This window comes from Brassica napus, chromosome A3 (genome assembly GCF_020379485.1).
Source record: "Brassica napus cultivar Da-Ae chromosome A3, Da-Ae, whole genome shotgun sequence".
Lineage (NCBI taxonomy): Eukaryota > Viridiplantae > Streptophyta > Magnoliopsida > Brassicales > Brassicaceae > Brassica > Brassica napus.
In genome coordinates, this window is record NC_063436.1 from 24,443,415 (window position 1) to 24,463,983 (window position 20,569).

The window sequence follows — 20,569 nt, forward strand, 5'->3', positions numbered from 1 at the left end:
ACAAGTTAAAAATGATGGCAAAAACGCTTAGATATGAAAAGGCTTTAAAATGGGAAGACAACTTCAAAGCTGTGAGATTGATTCTTTCATATCCAAAAGAGTCACTACTACATGCAAAGTTTAATCGGAAAAGTATAGTACAATTTCACTTCTTTTATAGTATTATTTTTTCTTGAATCCTTATAGATATACATTGCGTTTTATGAAATTAACTTGTCTTTTACGTTCAAATTAAATAAAGATATTTTCAGATGTTAAAATAAGTAAATGATTCATCACTGGTACTTTGAGTTACTGGTTTTGTATATCGAATTAGTTTCATTGTGCCATTAGTTTGATTTCCATTGAGAATGATGGTTTACGTTATGTCTAGGTATTACCAGTAGTCCACCCAAGTTTAAAAAATATTTAGTTTTTTTTTTTTTTTTGTCAAAGGATTACAAACTAGAATTGAACCACAAAGTGAGTACAATGATCTTTTCCAATCCTAACACAGAAATTGAAATTATACCAACATCCATTGCTAATACTATGCTAAGAATCCAAGCTTTTCTAAAGATCGTCAAGAGGAATTCACGCACAACAAACGGTGAAGACGGGCAGCAACACAGATGACGATAATTTGAAAACAAAACATGGCATCCTCTGGAAAAGATGAGTGAATCTCCATCTAGAACTGATGCAGTCCAAAATGACCTGGAAGGACTATTTTTGGATTCTTTTGCTGCAAAACATCGATCAAAACCATGTCTAGAGTAAATTTTACTTCACACTGCTTGCTCTTCTGTTATCCACAATAGTGGCTTGAGTAGAACGCAGCTAAACCATGCAGAAGAATCGTAGCCAGAAGCATGGCAATATCCTTAAAAAAAAGAGGGATCTACCGTACAGCATAGTACGGATTGAGATAACACAGCCCAGATATAACAAGAGCACATTTGACCAACACATCTAAGAAAGCCGAGAAACAAGGAGAACAAAACAGGAACAGTGATAACCAGAAGACAAGAGGGCTAGCCACGACCGTCGATCGAACAGATCCGGACCTCCATCATCACACCAGAGGGGATCTGGTCATGATAAGAAGAAACAGCTTCATGCGCTTCAAAGAAGCTTTTCCACAACAACTTTTACCGAACAGAGCAGCTATAGAATCACACAAACAAAAGAGAGAGTAAAATATAGGCTTCTCCGGTGTCTACAAAGGACGACACCGGAGAAGAAACGAAGAACGCTGTCGGCGGCTAGGTTAAAAGGACTATGACGACTTGACCAAAGTAATTTCTTAAATATTTAGTTTGAATGTCCAACAAATCCTGGTTAACAAAGAAAAAGTAAATAATGACTTTTTTTTAGCAACAGAAATGGTACTATTGTTTTTTGTTCGCACTCATCGTAACTCGTGTAGTCAAACGTCGTATTCATAGTTACAAGGGACCCTAGTTTTAATGAGAATTGATATAGCTAACATCCAATTTTTATAGGGTTTTCGTCGTCTATATGTTCTTCACATGATATGAACCGAATTTGAAATATTTACCACACCGACACGACTATAATGCTATGTACCGCAATGTGGCTAAAGCAATTGAACTCGAACGTATTTGTTTTTTCACTATTTTTATAATTCCGTTAGAGAAATATTCTTCTTATTTTAATTACTACTACTATCTTATAGGGATGAGAAGGAATCGCACGTAAGCCGTAAAGGTATTTCTATTTTCAAAGCCTTCGCCTTCACGAAGTTCGAGTATCACGTAAAGTGGTATATCTTGAAATATAAAACACAGTGCCAAACTGCAAACGAGATGATTCAAGATTTAGAAATCTATTTAAGATAGATATGAGGTAATGAGATGTTGTGATATAGTGGTATTATAGATAAATGAAAATCTATCCAATACTCCATTTAACATAGTGGCTAATCTCGAAAGAGAAACTTGTGCCACGCTCATTTTTGTCTATCTGAACGCTTTTCAGCAGACCATATACCATAGCGACTAATCCCATTCAGGCTGAATGACTCCATGGCTACCGAGAAGTAATTTCATGATCGTTCTGGAACAAAAACTAAACGCATTTTAGGTTCAACTCTTAATACTCGTACTCCCTTACAAACAACAAAAAAAACTAGTTGCGTGGTATTAGTGCTTACTCTTTTCTTGTCTTTTCTATAATGGAGCTGTCATTGAGTTTATGTAAACGGATCTGTCACATTATATTGAACATGTCGTCTTTTGGTAGTTTTGTAATGAGATTGGTCCCACGAGGTATAGTCCTATTTTCCTTTCTTTTCTCAAGGTAGTCTTGTCGTGTGATTGTTATGCATTGGGTAACAAAAAATACATAGTATGCATCTCTAAATCAATTAATTACTTTCATTTTATTTTTGTTAGAGATTATCAGGTTGAATAAAAAAGAAAAGAAAATATAATTGTTGATGTGAAAAATTGTTTGCTTGCTTCGCATAAGAATCAATATTTTATGTTAACCAGGTTCTGCTGGCTAATAACTAAAACATGGATACATATTGAACAGCCCAAATTATAATTTGTCCCATTAACAGAATATGAATTTTTTTTGTGTGTTATATTTGACATTATCACTATTTCTCTTAAAATATAAAGATTTTTTTTAATTTTGAATATACTAATCGGATGATTAATTTATTAGATACAATCAATATGCCCATAATTTTTTTTTGTCTTCGTTTTCACATGATAATTATCTCAAAATTCGAGGTGGTTACAATCCAAATATATATATATATATATATATATATATATATATATATATATATATATATATATATATATATATATATCAAATATATATATAGTATACATATATATCATATAAACTAGTGAATTTGCATCGTATAAACAAATTTAAACGACTATTTAGATATATATATCTAAAGTGTAATTGTCATTTACGTATTAATTTTGGACTTTTTTACTCCTACTCTTAGCTAATCAAATCGCTTAAGGCAACGTTCCAGAAACAACAACAGAAGGATTGAGAGGTAGATCCGCATTGTAAATAGATAATGTTTTAGTGAGTTTTTTATGAGTTACAAAAAAAAAAGAGAGTTTTTTATGTTTTAAAATAGATGGTTTTTATATATCAATGTACTTATTAACTTTATCAAAAATTGTATAACTAATGATATTTTGTAGTTTATTTTGTGATTGGTTGAATAATTTTTAATTTATATTTTAATTATATTTTTAAAATAAAAAATATGTTTTTGTAATAGTTGTGCACAATCCTAAATTTTATGTATTTTGAAATAGAAGGAATAAAAAAATTTAAAAACTGTCTCTTAATCGAAGTCAAGAATCTCAATTAAAAAATTGAAGTTAACGATGGTCTAAGTTAATTCCGTCAGCTCTTTTTTTACTGCAACTCATTTGGTTAAGTACTGTACGAACCCTCTCAGAGTCGTACCATTTTCATTTTGGCCACTATTTATGTACGTGCCATTAACTCCTATCCATATTTATATAATACAGAAAATATTATAATAGAAGGAGAAACTTTGAAATAAATGATTGGAGTAACGTTTCTTGGACGCAATCATCGTAATTCGTGAATTTACAGATCGTATTCATCGTTCTTATTTGGTTACTATATTATATATATTTTCTCTTCGGTCAACAATTTGGTTTATATAATGTATATACTTAAATATATAATTTAAAATCCATTTGAGTGGGTTTTTTTTCGTTGTCTATACATGCACTGCACATGATATGAATCATATGATCCGAATTTGAAATATTTATTACACGACAACTATAATGACTAATGAACTGAAAATGTCGTTGAGGCATTCGAATTCAGACACTTTCTTTTTTGATGATTTATTTTATTTTCGATAGCGAAGATGATTCTTCTTGTTTTATATGGTTCGTGGGGTTGGAAAGATAAAAGATACCGCCAACTTGCAATAGTATATATATAGACAATTTTTATAATTTTTCAATTTGTGTCGCATTCTGCAAATCTATCAAAATGAAATTAATTAGATAACTCAAACTCATGTAATTGACTTTGATTATTTTTTTTTGTCAACAATTTACTTTGATAGTAAGATGAATTTGCGAGATATCTAAGTTAAATAAATTAATTAGGTGCAAATCAATGATTTTGACGTAATTAACAAACAAATAAATGTGTTTTTTTCATCCGATTATAATCCTCTCAAAAAAGGTTTTTAGATAATGGGTAAATTATAATTTGTTTGATGGATATAGGATGCAATTTCCTTGATAATATTTCTTTCTTTCTATTCATTTGCATGGGATATTTTCTTATAAACTGATTACAAAAAAAATATTCCAATTTTGCTTACAAAAATAAGATAATTATTTGACTAAATGAAAATTTTCCTATAAACTGATTACAAGAAAAAAAATATTCAAATCTTACTTACAGAAAAATATTCCAATCTTACTTACAAAAATAAAATAATTATTCAGCAACTTTTATCCATGGATTCGCTCACAAAAAAATGAATAGAAAGATTGGAATATTTTTGTAAATAAAATATAGTTAACAAAAGAATCTAACTTACAAAAATAAAATAACTATTTGGCTAAACGAAAATTATATTTTTCGATCTTAATCCTTAACTAAAAGTTATAAGAAAAAAAAAACAAAATATGAATTTAATTGCACAAAAAAGAAGAAAAAATGGTCAAGCAGACATGTTAACATGTACACTAGCGTTCATGACCGAATCGCAAACCGGACAAGTTTGTAACAAAGCCGAACCACAAACCGTACACAAACACAAATGACGACAAGGTAACACCAACACACTCGCTTCTCTCTCACCACACCGCTTGCAACCACCACCAACCGCAGTAATAGCTTCACCACCTTCGACGCAACTTCCGCTGCTCGACTCCGCATCGTCTTCTGCAACGGTTGGTGCGGTTGGTAACGTTTGGATTTGAGCCAGAACTTGGTCTAGGTTTGTTCGAAGGTTGTTAGCGTGTGCTTCGCTGGTTTGAGCCATATCGTGCCATATTTGGTTTTCAACGTAAAGACTCTTGACTCGCTCTTGTAATATCCAATTAAGATTTCTCATACGTACGATCTCGTCATCTTTCTCTTTTAACTTCTTGGCTATCGCGTTTTGAACCGCAGACGCTAACATCCGCGTTTGCGTTCGCTGACGAGCTTCAACCTCTATTCTAAGCTTCTCCGTTTGTTGAGCTACGAACTGATCAATCTCCGACTGTTGTTGGTTTTGGATCTGAGACACGAGTTCAGCGTTTATCAACGATGAGGTTAAGCTAAACGCACCGGACCTCCGTTTAACCGGAGACGCGAAATGAGCGTCTGAGTCAAGGTATTGAGATCCTCTCGGACGTTTTGCGGACGGAGGAAGAACAGAGGATGAGTTGAAGTTATAAGTGGGACCATTTTCTGATTTGTTGAAGTAAGCTTTAGCTAAAGGATCTACGGCGAGAGATTCTCCGGTTACAAACGGAACTTCGCCGGCGGGGAGATGAAACTCGCCGTGGTTCATGTCTTGTTTGAGTTTAACACAATCTCTGCAAATAACAAACAAAAATGATTATGGGAAACCCATTTGAATAAGCCCGAGAGAGCTTTAAAATGAAGGACATCAAGAAGAGACCATTTCTTGTCAAGAAAACAAATAAAAACCAGTTTGTTAGAGTTTTGTTACCTGTCTGATAACAACTGAGGAGAGAAAATGTTCATGTGATGAGCTTCAACAGCCATTGATACTTCGTATAAAAAGCTCCGAAAGACTATATATATATATATATATGATTAAAGAGAGAGGGAGAAGGAGAGTTGTGGCGACTGGTGAAGAAATCCATGGGGTTGGCTTTCATTTAAGGTGAGAGAAAAAGTCAAATTATTTAATTTTCTATAAATAATTGTTTTCTATTTTTTTCTAGTATGACTAGTTATTTAGACATATATATTTACTTTCTTTAGAAAGAATTGTCAATTCTGTGAAAGAAAACAATTTTATGGTTATAATTACCATATTTGCTTCGTCCTTATATGAATTACCATATTTTTTTGGTATGTTTTGGGTATTATTAGATTTAGTTTTAATAAATTAGAAATTCTGGAAACAAAAAATTATGAGCTTAATCCAAATATTTACTTGCATATCTATTTATATATAGAGACAAAATGTATGTGTTTATGTGTTTCTGGAAATTCTCGCAATATTGGGTTGTAAAAAGAAACAAATCTGTAATATTTTATAGTATTTCTTTTTGTTCTTGATGCACTCATGCATGTTTCCTTGGCACACAAACGTATGGAACAGTGTACCTTGACTAGTCAAAGCATCTTTATAATATCAGTATCTTATTCTGTGTTACTTCTAATCTTAAAATTAAATATATAAGAATGTACTACTATATAAAACTGTTTTCCAATCAAACATGTTAATTCATTGTACTCTGTCTACATTAATTATAATTTAATCTCCTTTCAGTCAACTAATATGTATCTTATAGATTCTTTTTTTTTAACTGTATCTTATAGATTCTTTTCCTTTTCTGGTGATAAATAAAATTAAAATTTAATGATATTTAATAGACAATTTAAGGAAAATGATAATAAATATTCACATTCTCGATTTTCAGTTTTAGGGGGTGTTATTGAATTAATGAATTCAATAGAATTGAATATAACTGTCATTAGGAGTATTTAGTGGATTTGATTGGATTCTTAGGAAGAAAATATGAATTTTAATGGAATTTTTAATGGAATTTCAAAGGAATAGAAACTCAGTTCCAAACTTCCGAAAGCTCATCAATTTTTATTTTTCTCAGTCACATTTTATTGCTTGATCTCAACAATCTTCTCGATTTTTTCCCATCTGTATCCAAATGAACAACACTATATCACTAATCTTCAGCTGTTATCAGATTACAAGATCACAAAATTGCATCTTCAGCTGTTATCAGTATTTTTTGTTACTTGTTGTATTTGCTTGTTCAGAATTTCTCTACCAATTACGGGAACATGCTTGTTTCTTCCAACAGATTATACTCGAAATTATTTTTATGGTGAGATTCCGTTGCCGTAGAAGAACGTAAAAAGATAAACATATTTGAAGAAAGTAAAAAATCCGAGCAAGAGACGTGGGATTTTGTTTAGTGTTATTTTTCATATAAAAGTACATCAGATTCCATCCAAACTAGATTCTGATAAAATCCCATAGACATTGAATAACAGGTGATTTGAAATCTCAATATCGAATACTCAATCCAATAACAGTGGATTTCACATAAGATTTGAATTCCATTAATTTCCATTGAATTAACTAATTCAATAACACCCACTTACTGATTTAAAATTTTAAACCATCTCAAAAGCTCTCTTCATGCAGTTGTAGTTACGAAACTCCACCATGGCATATCGGAGACCCGTGAACCTATACGTTTTTTATATTCTGAATTTCTGATAGCTGTTACTTTTTTTTCTTTTGCGGTGGTTTATATTTTATTTTAATAGTTGGCTATTTAAAATCCTAAACGAAAAAGCATTTCAAAATATTTTTGTTTTTTTAAATAAAAAAAATATTTTTGTTACCTTATTTAAATATAACGATTTGTAATACTACATGTTGGGCATCATATGTATTTTTATAGAAATAATGATCAAATGCAACTATAAAAAGAGAAGATCGAATGCAACTGAATCTTATTTTTGTCATGTCAGATACTCATTTTTTGAACAGATACCTGTACGTCAAATCAATTGTCAAAGAAAAATATATATGACTGTAAAAAAACAGCCATGTTTTTTTTTACTAAAATTACTAGGTAATAATCCGCGCCTTGCGCGGCATGTGATTATTAGTTTCGTTATTTTTAATAAAAACACATTAAATCTGTTTAATCTAGATATTGGTTCGGTTTTAAATTATTTTTTGGTTTTTTTCTGTTAGAATGTTTGATTTGTTAGTTTTTCGGTAAAAACCAAAAATTATTATTATTTGTTAATTTTTATGTTATAAATTTTAGATAATTGTCATGTCGAACCAATGGTTTCATATTATAGTTTGTAAACGGATAATAGTTCAAGAAAAAGAAAAGAAAATTATTAAGACTAATCATTTCACTACAATTTGGTCGGTAGTGAAAGAAGCATTAAGAAAAAAATATTTCAACTTCAAAAAAAATATAGATATTTCAGTAGTGGTAAATACTTATAAAGTACTCACATCAAGGTGCACATGTATGTGTATATAAAAGTATATAAAAATAAATGACAAATATATAAAGATATTGTTAATTAATATTAATAATATTTTTGTTCTAAATAATACATGACAGATAAAATTAAAACTAATTAAAAATTAAAAAGGCTTTGACATTAGTAAATTTTTTTCATAAAAAAAAATCAACTGTATCCGTAAATAGAGGTGAACACAGATCGAATATCCGAGTATTTGGAGGCATTCATGTCGATTCAATCTTTAGTCACTTGGATAGTCGGTGACTATGATATCCGAAATGATTTAGAATTTTAAAGAATATCTGATTTGATCCGTAAATAAAATTTAAAAAATAATTGAAAAATTAATAATAATGTTTTATTACAAAATAAAATATTATTTACTTTTTAAATTTTAATACCTAATATAATAAATTGAATTCATAAAAATATTGTAAAACTTATATATAATATATATAACATATATATATATAATTATGTACCTATATGTATATATATGCAAATGAAATAATAGATCAAATTTGACAATTGCTCCTAAAAATATTGGTATTTGTGATTTGCTTTTTTTAATTGTATTTTAGTAATTTATTTGCTTCGTAGAGTTACGGATATCCATATTTTTTGGTTCAATTTAAAACGGTTAACGAATTGAATCAAAACTTATAAATATTTTGCCCAATTTTATCGGTAAACAATAAAAATAAAATATATATAGTTTAGCTTTTGATTCGTTATTTGTTTTGATTCGAACCGAAAAATCTAAAGTTTTATTGGAACCTTGTATATGAGTTTTATATTAAAAAAATACAAAGTATATAGTGTAAGCACATTTATGAATATAGTGTGAACGCGTTAGCATATTTATTATCAAATCATTGTGAGGCTGCCACGTGTCTATTATAGTGTGAATGCATTTATTACAATGCTTCTTCTTTAATATATAAGGGATTTACGACGAGCTCTCCATAGTGAAGATGCACGTGCAAAAAGTGTGGGTCCATAATGTGAAAATTGTGGCCACGTCTAAGTGGGACCAAGCGAACCTTTCTGTTTCATTTCTTCGTGAAACTACACTGAAAAGTATTTTAGTAGTATTAAATAAAATTATTGTTTCGGTACCACCATTTTGTTTGTTTCTTCATTTGTCGTTTCACATCGCTTTTTAATCTATTATTTTTTTGGAATTAATAATGTATTAATAAATATAATTTAATAAAAAGGATTGAAAGAGAAAATCGGAATCATTCGATAATGTGTTTGTAGTACGGACAAGTAGGTGTTGTCATAACTCTGGTGATTTTCGCTGTGGGACAGGTCGACCACAAAGAAAATAAAAATCTTTATTCTTCTTACAGTCATGCGGTGTCTTATCTCTTTTTAATTATTAATATTTTTAAGTCGCTTGCGGATCTAGTGTATAAAACTTTTTTATATCAAGAAAGTATTATGAATAGTTTCTCATATATGTTAATTTTATTATTTATTTTTTATAATAAGACCAAAAGAGTATATAGTATTTTCTATAAAGTTAATATGAATGATGTTTAGAAAGCATAGGTTTCCGGGGTAAACCAAACTAGTAGACAAAGACATCTTCGGTTGTCTAATTTTATTTATTTATCGTCTTGGTTTGTATTTTATTTCTTATCAACCAATTCGTTTGTCTAATTTTCCATATTGCTTCAGTGTCAGACACTACGCCTAACATCATCCCTATCTTAAGACTCGCTCACAGCTTTTTATTATTTTAGAATAGACTTATTTCGTCCCATTATACGTTTTCATATTCCATTTTAATTTTATTTTTTCAATATAATAGGTTTATAACAAATATTGATTTCATAAGTTAGACCAAACGAACAAGATAGATGGAGACATGCGTGGCTGAGTTCATGCTTTGAAGAAAACGTGACAGGATGATCAATAGACAATAATGTAACTTAAATTGATTTTACCAAAATAAAATAAAATATAACTTACATTTATTCAGAATAAAGTTATGCAACTAGTGTGAAATGGATTTTCATTCCTAGAAATAGATTATTGTTGTCAACTGCATTTGATTATAAACATATTATTAATATAATCCCTTCACGTCACGGATAGGTTTTTAAACTAATCAATTTTATTTTTCATTGTATATATTGTCATATTACAGTTGAGCTTTTCATAGTTGCCAAAACAGTTGAGCTTTTCATATTTGTTTTGTTTTGTTTTGTTCTATATGCTATGTGTTACGTATATTAGATAATGACATTTATGTTTACATTCATATTATACATATATTTCGCAACATTACATTCATATTATATAAAAAGGGGGAAATTACGAGAAAGTGGAAGAAAGATCAAAGATGTATAGTGTTGAAAAATCAAATTGGTCCATCCTTATCCACACCAACTACTGGTAGGTGGCAATCAGATTGATCCACAGCGGCTCGGTTGGATCACGGGTTTAACATTAATTTCGTTAGCTTGTATGAGTACGATATAACCCAACAAACTGTAAGAGTATAAAGTTAAATGAATTTCGCATAGAAAATAAAATGAATTTGGGTTTTCTGAAGAAGCATTACATCAAACAAGTAATAAAAGGAGATAAAAACCTTAGATAGAGTGTTTATGTAGACGAAAATAATCGGCTAATGAGAAATTATATTTTTACCATATCACTTCCTCTATTTGTTTTTGCAAAATGATCCTTTAACTTTTTACTTAAACAACTATAATTGAAAATATTTTTTAGTGAAATATATTATTTATATAAATATAATTATATTTTTTATTTACATAATAGTTTGTAAAGAACTATTAAGTGTAAATAATATCATAATTTTATAAAATACTAAAATATATTGGGCTAGTTTTCAACTTTCACAAATAAAAAATATTATTTGTAAACTTAGAAAAGAATATATCAAAAATATTCTTTTTCAAGAGAAAAAATAGAAAAATACATCGGAGACAAATCCATCTCTATTATGAAATTCTTCTATTTTAGTGAAAAAATAGATGAATACATTGGAGATGGTCTAAGGGATGGCCAACGTAAATGATCGAGGTTGAGATTTAAATTTTTCTGATTCTTACTATTCTAATGTTTCAATATAATTTAAATATTCCTTTTGTTTTATAATATAATGGTTTAAAATTTTTTTGTTTCACTATACAAATTGTTTTTATATTTCAATGTAACTTTATATTTATTGGATATTGTGTTGCCAATTAAATTATGTAAATTACTGTGTAATTGATTAAATTTATATATTAAATGATAGTTTTTTAAAGTAATAACTTTTAAATATTACAAATTTTAATTAAAATTTATTACATTTTGAAACAGATAGAGTAATCTATAAACTAACACTATATAGATATGAGGACAAAATTGTAAAGTGGTCTCACCTTGAATTTCTCTCATTCTGTGCATTATCAACATCTAACATTATGTTACTCTCAGTATATTATAAATGGTTGAACCGTAAACCAATTAAGGATGATATAAGAAAGATATAAAGATGTATTTTCAGTTATCACAAATATAGAATCAATTGATAACAACTTAATTATGTCCAGAGTAGGACAACAGAGAACAGTTTTCATACCTTCTAATATTATAATATCTCACTATGTTAGTGGCTAAATCAGTTTTCTCTAGCACAAATACTCACTATATTCTTGGAGTTTAAGTTTTTCTATCTGATGATATTAGTAGTTTGATCACAAAAGAAAGAAACGATCGAACTATACATTATAATGGAGAAAGCAAACAAACAAAAATCAACCGAAGACTTTTAAAGTATATGAACAAAAATTGGAAATAACAATTCTTTACAATTAAAGAATAAGGCAATAAAATTGTAAAAATACAAAAAAAAATATACACAGAAAGAAAGATTTAATAAAATAAAATTATAATATAATTTTCATAATTGATAGTCCTTAGTTACACTAAAAAGTCTAAATTTACAACATACGCAGTTTTATTTACATCTTTAAACCTATTTTCTATTTAAATGATTCAAAAAAAAGTGTCAGCAAGAAGAGTTAGAAAATATACGATAAAATATAATACATAACATTAAAAATACATTATCATTGATCACTAAAAAATCATGTTAGTAGTAATAAAAATGAAATGACAACACATTTATTAAAACCATAGAACGGCACGCAACAAGGTGTTATTAAGTATACAAACTACAAATTAAATATGCTCAACGCAAACACACATAAAAATGAGACATCATATTTGGATATATTTAAATAAATAATTTTAAATATATTATATTCTTGATAATTTTAAAATTACTTAAAAAGAAACTAAATTATTAAAAAATTAATATACAAATAAAACTAAAGAAATATTTTGTAACGTCAAAATAATAAATGAATAAAAAAAATATTATGTTAATAAAATAGATTTTAGATTTTAAAGACTTCTAATTCATGTAATATTACAAAATTCAAAATTTGTTTATTACAATTAATATTTTAGCATTAGATATATTAAAATAATATTCTAGATCGATATTCAATTGTTAGTTTTCAACTATTACACGTAAAAAAATATTATTAAGTATGCCTTTTTTTTTGAAAAGGGGGTTTTATATTTTAAGTAGGTTATTGGAGTACTTTTTATTTTCGTGAATTTATTCGAGATGAGATTCCGATCTTTTAAACTAAGATAATTTATGTTCTATACATAATTATATATTTTTTACATAACTCTAAAATTTTGGACTTGATTCTTCATATTTTATTAGTTAATTGTGTTACATATAATAGAAATACTTACTTCAAACTATAAATATAAAAAAATCAAATTTAAAAATTAGTTATATATAATTTAATATACAAAAATTCACATACAAATAAAAATGATAAATGTAATAAATTTAAATATATTATCTGCGTGTAACGCGGAGAAAGGATCTAATAGTAGATGTAAATACTGGACTAAAGCAACGTATGACTAAGGAAAACACCAAGATAGATAATGGTGTGACGACTCCTTAATAAAATGAATGAATGTAGGAAGACCTTAGCTATATTATAAGTTTATTATAACTTGTTGATATACTTAAAAATCTAATCGCAAAGTAAAAGGTTGATCGCTCTTGCTAAAAAAGAAAAAAAAGAAGCAGGGAGGGCATATATTATGTGAAGATTTTATTGTACTCTTAGATACACTTGCAAATCTTAAAACTAATTAATGGGAACCGATCAGAACCTATGGCTAATTTGTCTGTATTATGATCATGAGAGCTAGGCCTCGGACTTTTATCTGAGATCCGATCCGAAAATCCGGATATCCCGATCGAATCCGGATAGTAAAATGTTGGATCCGTCAAAGTCAGATCCAGATCTGGATATCTTAATTTTTTAGTTTGGATATCCGGATCTGTAAGTTTTAGTAATAACTATTTCAAAAATAGTAATATCTATATATAAAAACTAATTTTATTTAATATATTTTTATTTTTATAATAGTATATATAAATTTTATGTAACTTTTGTAATATTATACATAGAAATAATTAAAAACATTGTATAGATTTTTATTTTTAAATTATTGTTAATATTATATATATATATATTAATATTATTATTTTTATTTATTTTAAGGATCTACTGATCTAGATCCGAACACGGATATCCGCTGGATATTACAATTTTTAGAAGGATATCCGACGTATGGATATCTGAAAACCCCGGATCGAGATAAAGATAATAAATTATGGATCTGCCAGATAAAGATCCGGATCCGGATACCTTAAAATTTTCCTGATACCGATCCGTCCCAGGCCTAATGAAAACATACACTTTACATAAAAACCTTAATTAAAGTCCTATAAATGCTTAATCATGTGACAAATTTCTAGATCACCTTTTTTCCTGATATTACTCTTTGAGAGCAGATAATCAAGCTCTGTTACAAAATAATTTTCAACTTCATTCCATTTAACATCAAAATGAAATTTGAAATAAAAAATGCTATATTGTATTTTCTACTCCACTATACAGTAGAAAAATCGATTACTCCATCAATGAACAGTAGTTTTATTTTTGTCATTATTTCATTTTTTATTTTAAAGTAGAATAGAATTAAAGTAAAACTCAATTCTATTATTGAATTATTTTATTTTAAAGTAAAAATAAAGTAATACATTGAAAATGTTTGAGCTACGATAACTCGGTTACACATGGTGAAACCAATTCAAATTTGATACATGTTTATTTGTGTATATGTATGTTCATTTGGGTTTGAATTCAGATTTAGAAGAAAAACATGGTATTGTATTAATTATTTTTTGTTAAAGGTATTGTATTGTATTATTAATTATTAAGTCTAGTGAGATCTAAGTAACGGAACTTAGAGCTTGACTGGTTGCCACCACCCGCAAACGTAGCTTTTACGGTTGGTAGCGGTTGACAGCGTTTCGAAACAATCATACAAACCGCTACAAATCGTTTCAAACCGCTCTGAACCTCTTAAAATCAAAAATTGGTTCCAGCTAGCGTTTGCAGTTACGGGAGGATAATATTTTTTTTTTTTTTTTAAAAAACCATATAAATAAAAAAATAAAAATATTCAATCAATTTTTTAAAATGAAATTATGAAAATACTAAAATATATCTATTATATTTTAATTAATATTATAAAATTTTAAAATAAAAATATTTTCTATGATTTTAAAAATTTAAAACTATAACTTTGAAAATATAATTTACATATTTATTATAATATTATGATTTTGATATTTTTATAATTATATAAAATATAAATATTGTTAATTTATTATTTAACCGCTGCTGTATTTGGTAGTTAACCAGTCATAAGTATCCCGCAAACGCACTAATTTATAACCGCAGAACCAATCATAAAAATCTTTTAAAACCGCTAGAAACCGCAACCACCCGCAACCGCAAACATCCGCAACCGCTGCGTTTGAACCAGTCAGACCTTTAATGGTGCGAAGCATCACAAAAATATTACAGAAGGATTCAGAAGTGGTGGACTACACATTACACATGCAGAAAGCATAACAAAAAGAATAGAAAGTCACTTTTCCTTTTTAACCTGATTTTCAAGTTTCTTTATTTTTTATTAATATGTTCTTTATAATATAAAATGTATAGATAACAGATCTATGTTTTTCTTTTTGAAAAAGGCCATTACCTATGTTTCATATCTCAGCATTTGTTCGAAATTTTCTTTCGTGTGTTTTCTTGTTGAAATGTTACTTTATTTATCAAAAAAAAAAAATCAAAAATTACTTTATAGACTTAGTCAATGAAAAAAAGTGACATAAAAATGTAAACCAATTTATAATGAGAAAGTGCATAAACGTAGTAGATTAGTTGGAATATCTAATCTTGTTTTCCTACACTAATAGTATTAAGATATTTATTTTTCCGACTATATAATGGTAGGAGTCGACTAAAATCTAAATTTAGCTCGGGTGTTGATTCACCATTGAGTTCATATATTTGCCTATCAATATATACGATTAATTTAATATTTTGTAAGATTTGTTTTTCATTTTTTTTTTCTCTAGCTGGTTTAGCTTTAGCTATGTTTTCCTATAAATATAAAATCAGATCAATAGTTCAAAACAATGTCCACCACAACCTTTCAAAAGAAAACATACAAACAATAGAGAAGGATTGAGTAAAAAAAAACTATAGAGAAGGATACCTCGTATTCGCCTTCATACTTTTGTTTCCTGAACGTGTGACGATACACTTCACTTTGGAACAAATTCTTGTTCTCTTTACTTTTGTAAAGTAGTTTATTTGCATATATGTACAATCAATATGTCTAAATGGATCAAGGATACTTATACGTCTTTTTTTTATAAGACTTATACGTCTTTCTTCCGATTATCTGTTTACATACAATACCAACTTTTCTTACTATATATTGTTATTCCTCCAAAGAATACTTGCTAACAGAGTTTTATGCTATCAGATACTGATTTCATTTTTGAAACTAATTTTAAAAATCATGTTGAACGAATGGTTTGCATACATAAATTGGTAAATATTATTGCCAAACTTGTTTTGTTTTCTAAAAATTAACTTAAATAATTTCGTCAGTTACGTTGATTTCTTAATTAAAAATCTGCAACCATTGGATGCTGATAAAGCGCATTATACTATTTCTGCGTTGAACTTGCAGTTTGATGCTTGTGGTGACTCCTATTTGCTATTTGATGTATAGTATAACTATAAAATTAATAATGGAAGATCACAGCTAATTGTACAAGTATATGATAATCATTGTCTAATGATGTCAAGAGAAAATATATCAAATATCTAATGTTTAAAGCTCTTAAGTTTTAACCGATTGGACAAGTCACATTTTAAAAGAAAATTTATCCTTTTACATATAAAATCACATTATCTAAAGCACCAAGAATTATCCTCTCTCTGTTTCAAAATACATGAAATTTTAGGATTGTGCACAACTATTAAGAAATTTGATTTTTATTTTAAAAATATTATTAAAATATAATTAAAAATTATTCAACCAATCACAAAACATATTGCAAAATATCATTAGTCACACAGTTTTTGATAAAATTAAAAAATGTATTGATATATGAAAACATCATAAGTGCATTGATATATAAAAACATCAATTATTTTAAAACATCAAAAACTCTTTAAAATATCTATTTAGAAACAGAAGAAGTATTTAAAAGCAAAGTCTTAAACCACGGAGCAAACTCGAAAATATGCAAAAAATGATCGTAAATTAACGGAAGAACGCTATATTATAAAGAAACTGGAGTTAGGTCAGATTCAGAGTCATTACTCATTAATTATCTTAATCATTCATCATCATCGTCATTCGTCAGCATCAGCATAATCGTCATCTAAAATCGAATAATGTTAAGAGTTTTCTAATGTAATTTCTTTTTCCCCACCAATCCCGCCGATTAAGTTTTCACGACAACATCGATCAGATCTAATCACACTTTATCAAATATATTTAGTTTTTATATTTTTTTCCTATAAAACAAATTTGAAGTAATACGTTTCATCTGGATTACAATGTCATGATTTGGACAGACATCGACTACCCTGCTAATCTTTGAACAAAAAATGCCTTAAACATTATGACCAATGGTGCATTATTATTTGGTTTACCGTTTACATTACAATGATAACACTTTGATTAGATAGACATTTCAGATTTTATTTAATTAATAAAAGAATAAGCGGCCACTCATATTCTTGTTTATAATTTATATTATTTTTGGTATTAGATCTTGTAATTCCACTTATTATAATAAATTTTAGATAAATGACATTTGGCTACCATTTTAAATTATATACAATACATGATTATATGTGAGAGTGACTATACGATATACACATGTCCCATATATAGCCATTACTATCACGAGATTTGTCAATAACAGTAATAGTGTTCAACCACAAATGTCATAGGAGCGGGGCCAAATAAATAATCAATATCGGGTTTTTCTAAAGTTGAGTACGTTTGACGTGACAAAAATGTGGGGTTTTCTTTACTTATCTCGTGTACCATAAAACTAAAAGTTGAATATGTATAAGAGATAAGGACAAAATTGATTAGACGTTCTACGATGGTATTCTGTTTATTTTTGGCTTTCGATTGTTGCTATCGCGTTGTGGACCAATTCATGTTTTCTTGTAAACGAATAAATGTTAAATATCCACTCAATCAAAGTACTTTGTTATTGTGCCGTCGGAATTAAAAACTCAGATGAAATTATTGTATATTGTATAACCAAACTAGCCAATAACCATTGTACTAATTACGTTCCAATATAACCAAACTATTGTAATATATTGCGCTAGTCTAAGAAAATTAAAATTCTCTAAACTAGGTAATATATATATATATATATATATATATATATATATATATATATATATATTTTTTTTAGGTAATATATTTAACCAGCAAAGAATTTTAAAATAGCAATAGACACCTTTTCTAATCATCTAAATTATTCTTCTGATATATTATGAAAATAATTATAAATAAATCTGTACATAGAATTTTATTGTTTTCACAAAAATCCACAATCAACATATTTTGTTTTCAACAAATGCACGATATAAAATTATATCTTAAACATGTAAATCAAAACAACCGACTCTACTTATACTAAACTGGAAATTTTCCGTGAGTGTACTCTAACAATACAACTAATTTATCGGTCTAAAAAGATTGATGAGTTATTTCCTCAACCGTTGACCGTTACTAACATTGCTATGATGTTTTGCTTGCATCCGTTTTAGCTGATGATTGTTTAGTAGTTTTTGGTTTTAATTTTTAGTTTTTGGATTTTAGTTTTTAGATTTTGGTTTTTGATTTTCAGTTTTTGTTTTTAATTTTTCAGCTTTTAGTTTTAGTTTTCAAAAGAATAATTATATATTACTTTAAAATAATACATCAAAATATCAATTAAATATTTAGAAGTTACCATAAAAATTTATCAAAATATTATGATTTTATTTAAAAATAAAATACAGTAACATGTTTCTAGTTATTATATTTTTATAAAAAATATATATTATAATAAAATGTAAATCATAAAATAAATATAAGTTGAAAATTAAAATATTTTATAATAATAAACTATTTAGAAATTTTCGTATATAAATTATATTTTATTTCAAAACTTGAATGATATAAATGATTAGTTTTATGTGTAATCTTGAGTTGACTTGTTTTGTTTATGTTTCCATTTTCATGTAGTATCTGCCAATATGTAAGAAACTATATGTAGATTAGAAGAGGAAGAGTTTTATAGAAAACGAAATTCAACATAAAACCAATTTGATTCGAACATGGCGTTTTCAATCTTACTAACCTGGAAGTTACGTTCATTTGCCAACTTTGTAATGAAGCTCCGTTTATCTGTCCACATCAAATTTCTGTTTTCTCAATTCGTTGAATTTTTTTTTTTGATTTTTTTTGTTGTGCCACCGTTTGACCGTAGACTATGTTTATATGGATCTACAGTTGTTGATTCGACACTGTAGATACACGACCATTAGAAGTTTTCATCACACTTTAGAAAGAGCCAGAAAACCGTTTCAAAGAATTTGAGAATTTATAATTTTGAAAACAAATAGAAATGATTTAAAGTTTATGGCATCATGAGTTAAATATTTTATACGGAAAAAGATTAACAGTTTCCAAATCGTGAAATCGTGGTGTTGTGTGAGAATTGTTAGAGATTTTTTAATTTTTTTAGTTAGAGAAAAACGAAACTATTTTTTTTCTTTTATTTAATTTGTGATAAATAATTTTTATGTCTCACAATTTTATTGATCGAATGACTTATACTTTAGTATACAAAGATGTTCATATCTGATGTATTGGTTCCTTTATATTAATGGAAAGTATTATTCAATGAAACCTCTATAAATTAATAATGTTGGGACTATATCCAAAATATAACTTTTTATTAATTTATAGAGTTATTAATTTATCGATATACTAACTGAATCAAAAATTCAATTTAGGACTATAAAATTATATTATTTTATAGAAATTTTTAGTGTATATTAATTTATAGATTATTAAATGAAAGAGGTTTTACTGTATAAGTAGCCCAAAGATTCTATTCCCAGGCCGCTAATATGGCAAAAAAGAAAACAAACAATAGGCGTCTAGATTATAAGAAAAAAAAACTATCAGTAAAAATGTGATTTGGATATCTTATATATTAAAACAGAAGTTATGACTTCTTTTCATGTGTAATTTTTTAGTTTGAACCATTCATAGAAAATATCATATTTTACATAAGTTCATTATTATATATTTTAATATCTTTATCTTTTTATTTGAAATACAAATGAATATATTTAAAATGTTCTAACAAAATTTTTTTAAAATCTTCTTAGAATCTTTTTAAATTTACTTTCAAAAATTAGTTAGTTTTAATTAAAATTATCATAAAATATAATTAGAAATTAAAATTGAATATAGTTTTGGTTTATAAACGAAAATTTAAATAAAATGAAATTAATTAATTTCACAAATACATTTACTAATAATTTTTAAAGATTTTGTTAGAAATAAATATTTATTTTAATTTTAATTTTTTCAATTTTGTTTTCTAATAAAATAAAAATCATGATTTTTTGATGAGTGATATTTTTATTTGGACCATCATTTAAATTTTATATTAAATGTATATCACTAATGCTAATATACATAATATTTTTAACTACTTTAATCATAATATCTTTTATATCTTTTAATTTTTTTTAAAAAAATCTAACAAATCTGTTGAAAAATATTATAATAA

General features: G+C 27.2%; 1 protein-coding gene across 1 annotated transcript; it reads right to left on the minus strand.

Moving 5' to 3' along the window:
• Window positions 1–4,654: 4,654 nt before the first annotated feature.
• Window positions 4,655–5,860, minus strand: LOC125591222 (E3 ubiquitin-protein ligase BOI-like). The gene is made up of 2 exons (XM_048764985.1): window positions 5,705–5,860; window positions 4,655–5,567 (listed from the first exon to the last, which is right to left on the minus strand). The coding sequence occupies exons 1-2, from the start codon at window positions 5,758–5,760 to the stop codon at window positions 4,703–4,705; spliced, it is 921 nt and encodes a 306-aa protein (XP_048620942.1). The 5' UTR covers window positions 5,761–5,860; the 3' UTR covers window positions 4,655–4,702.
• Window positions 5,861–20,569: the final 14,709 nt, after the last annotated feature.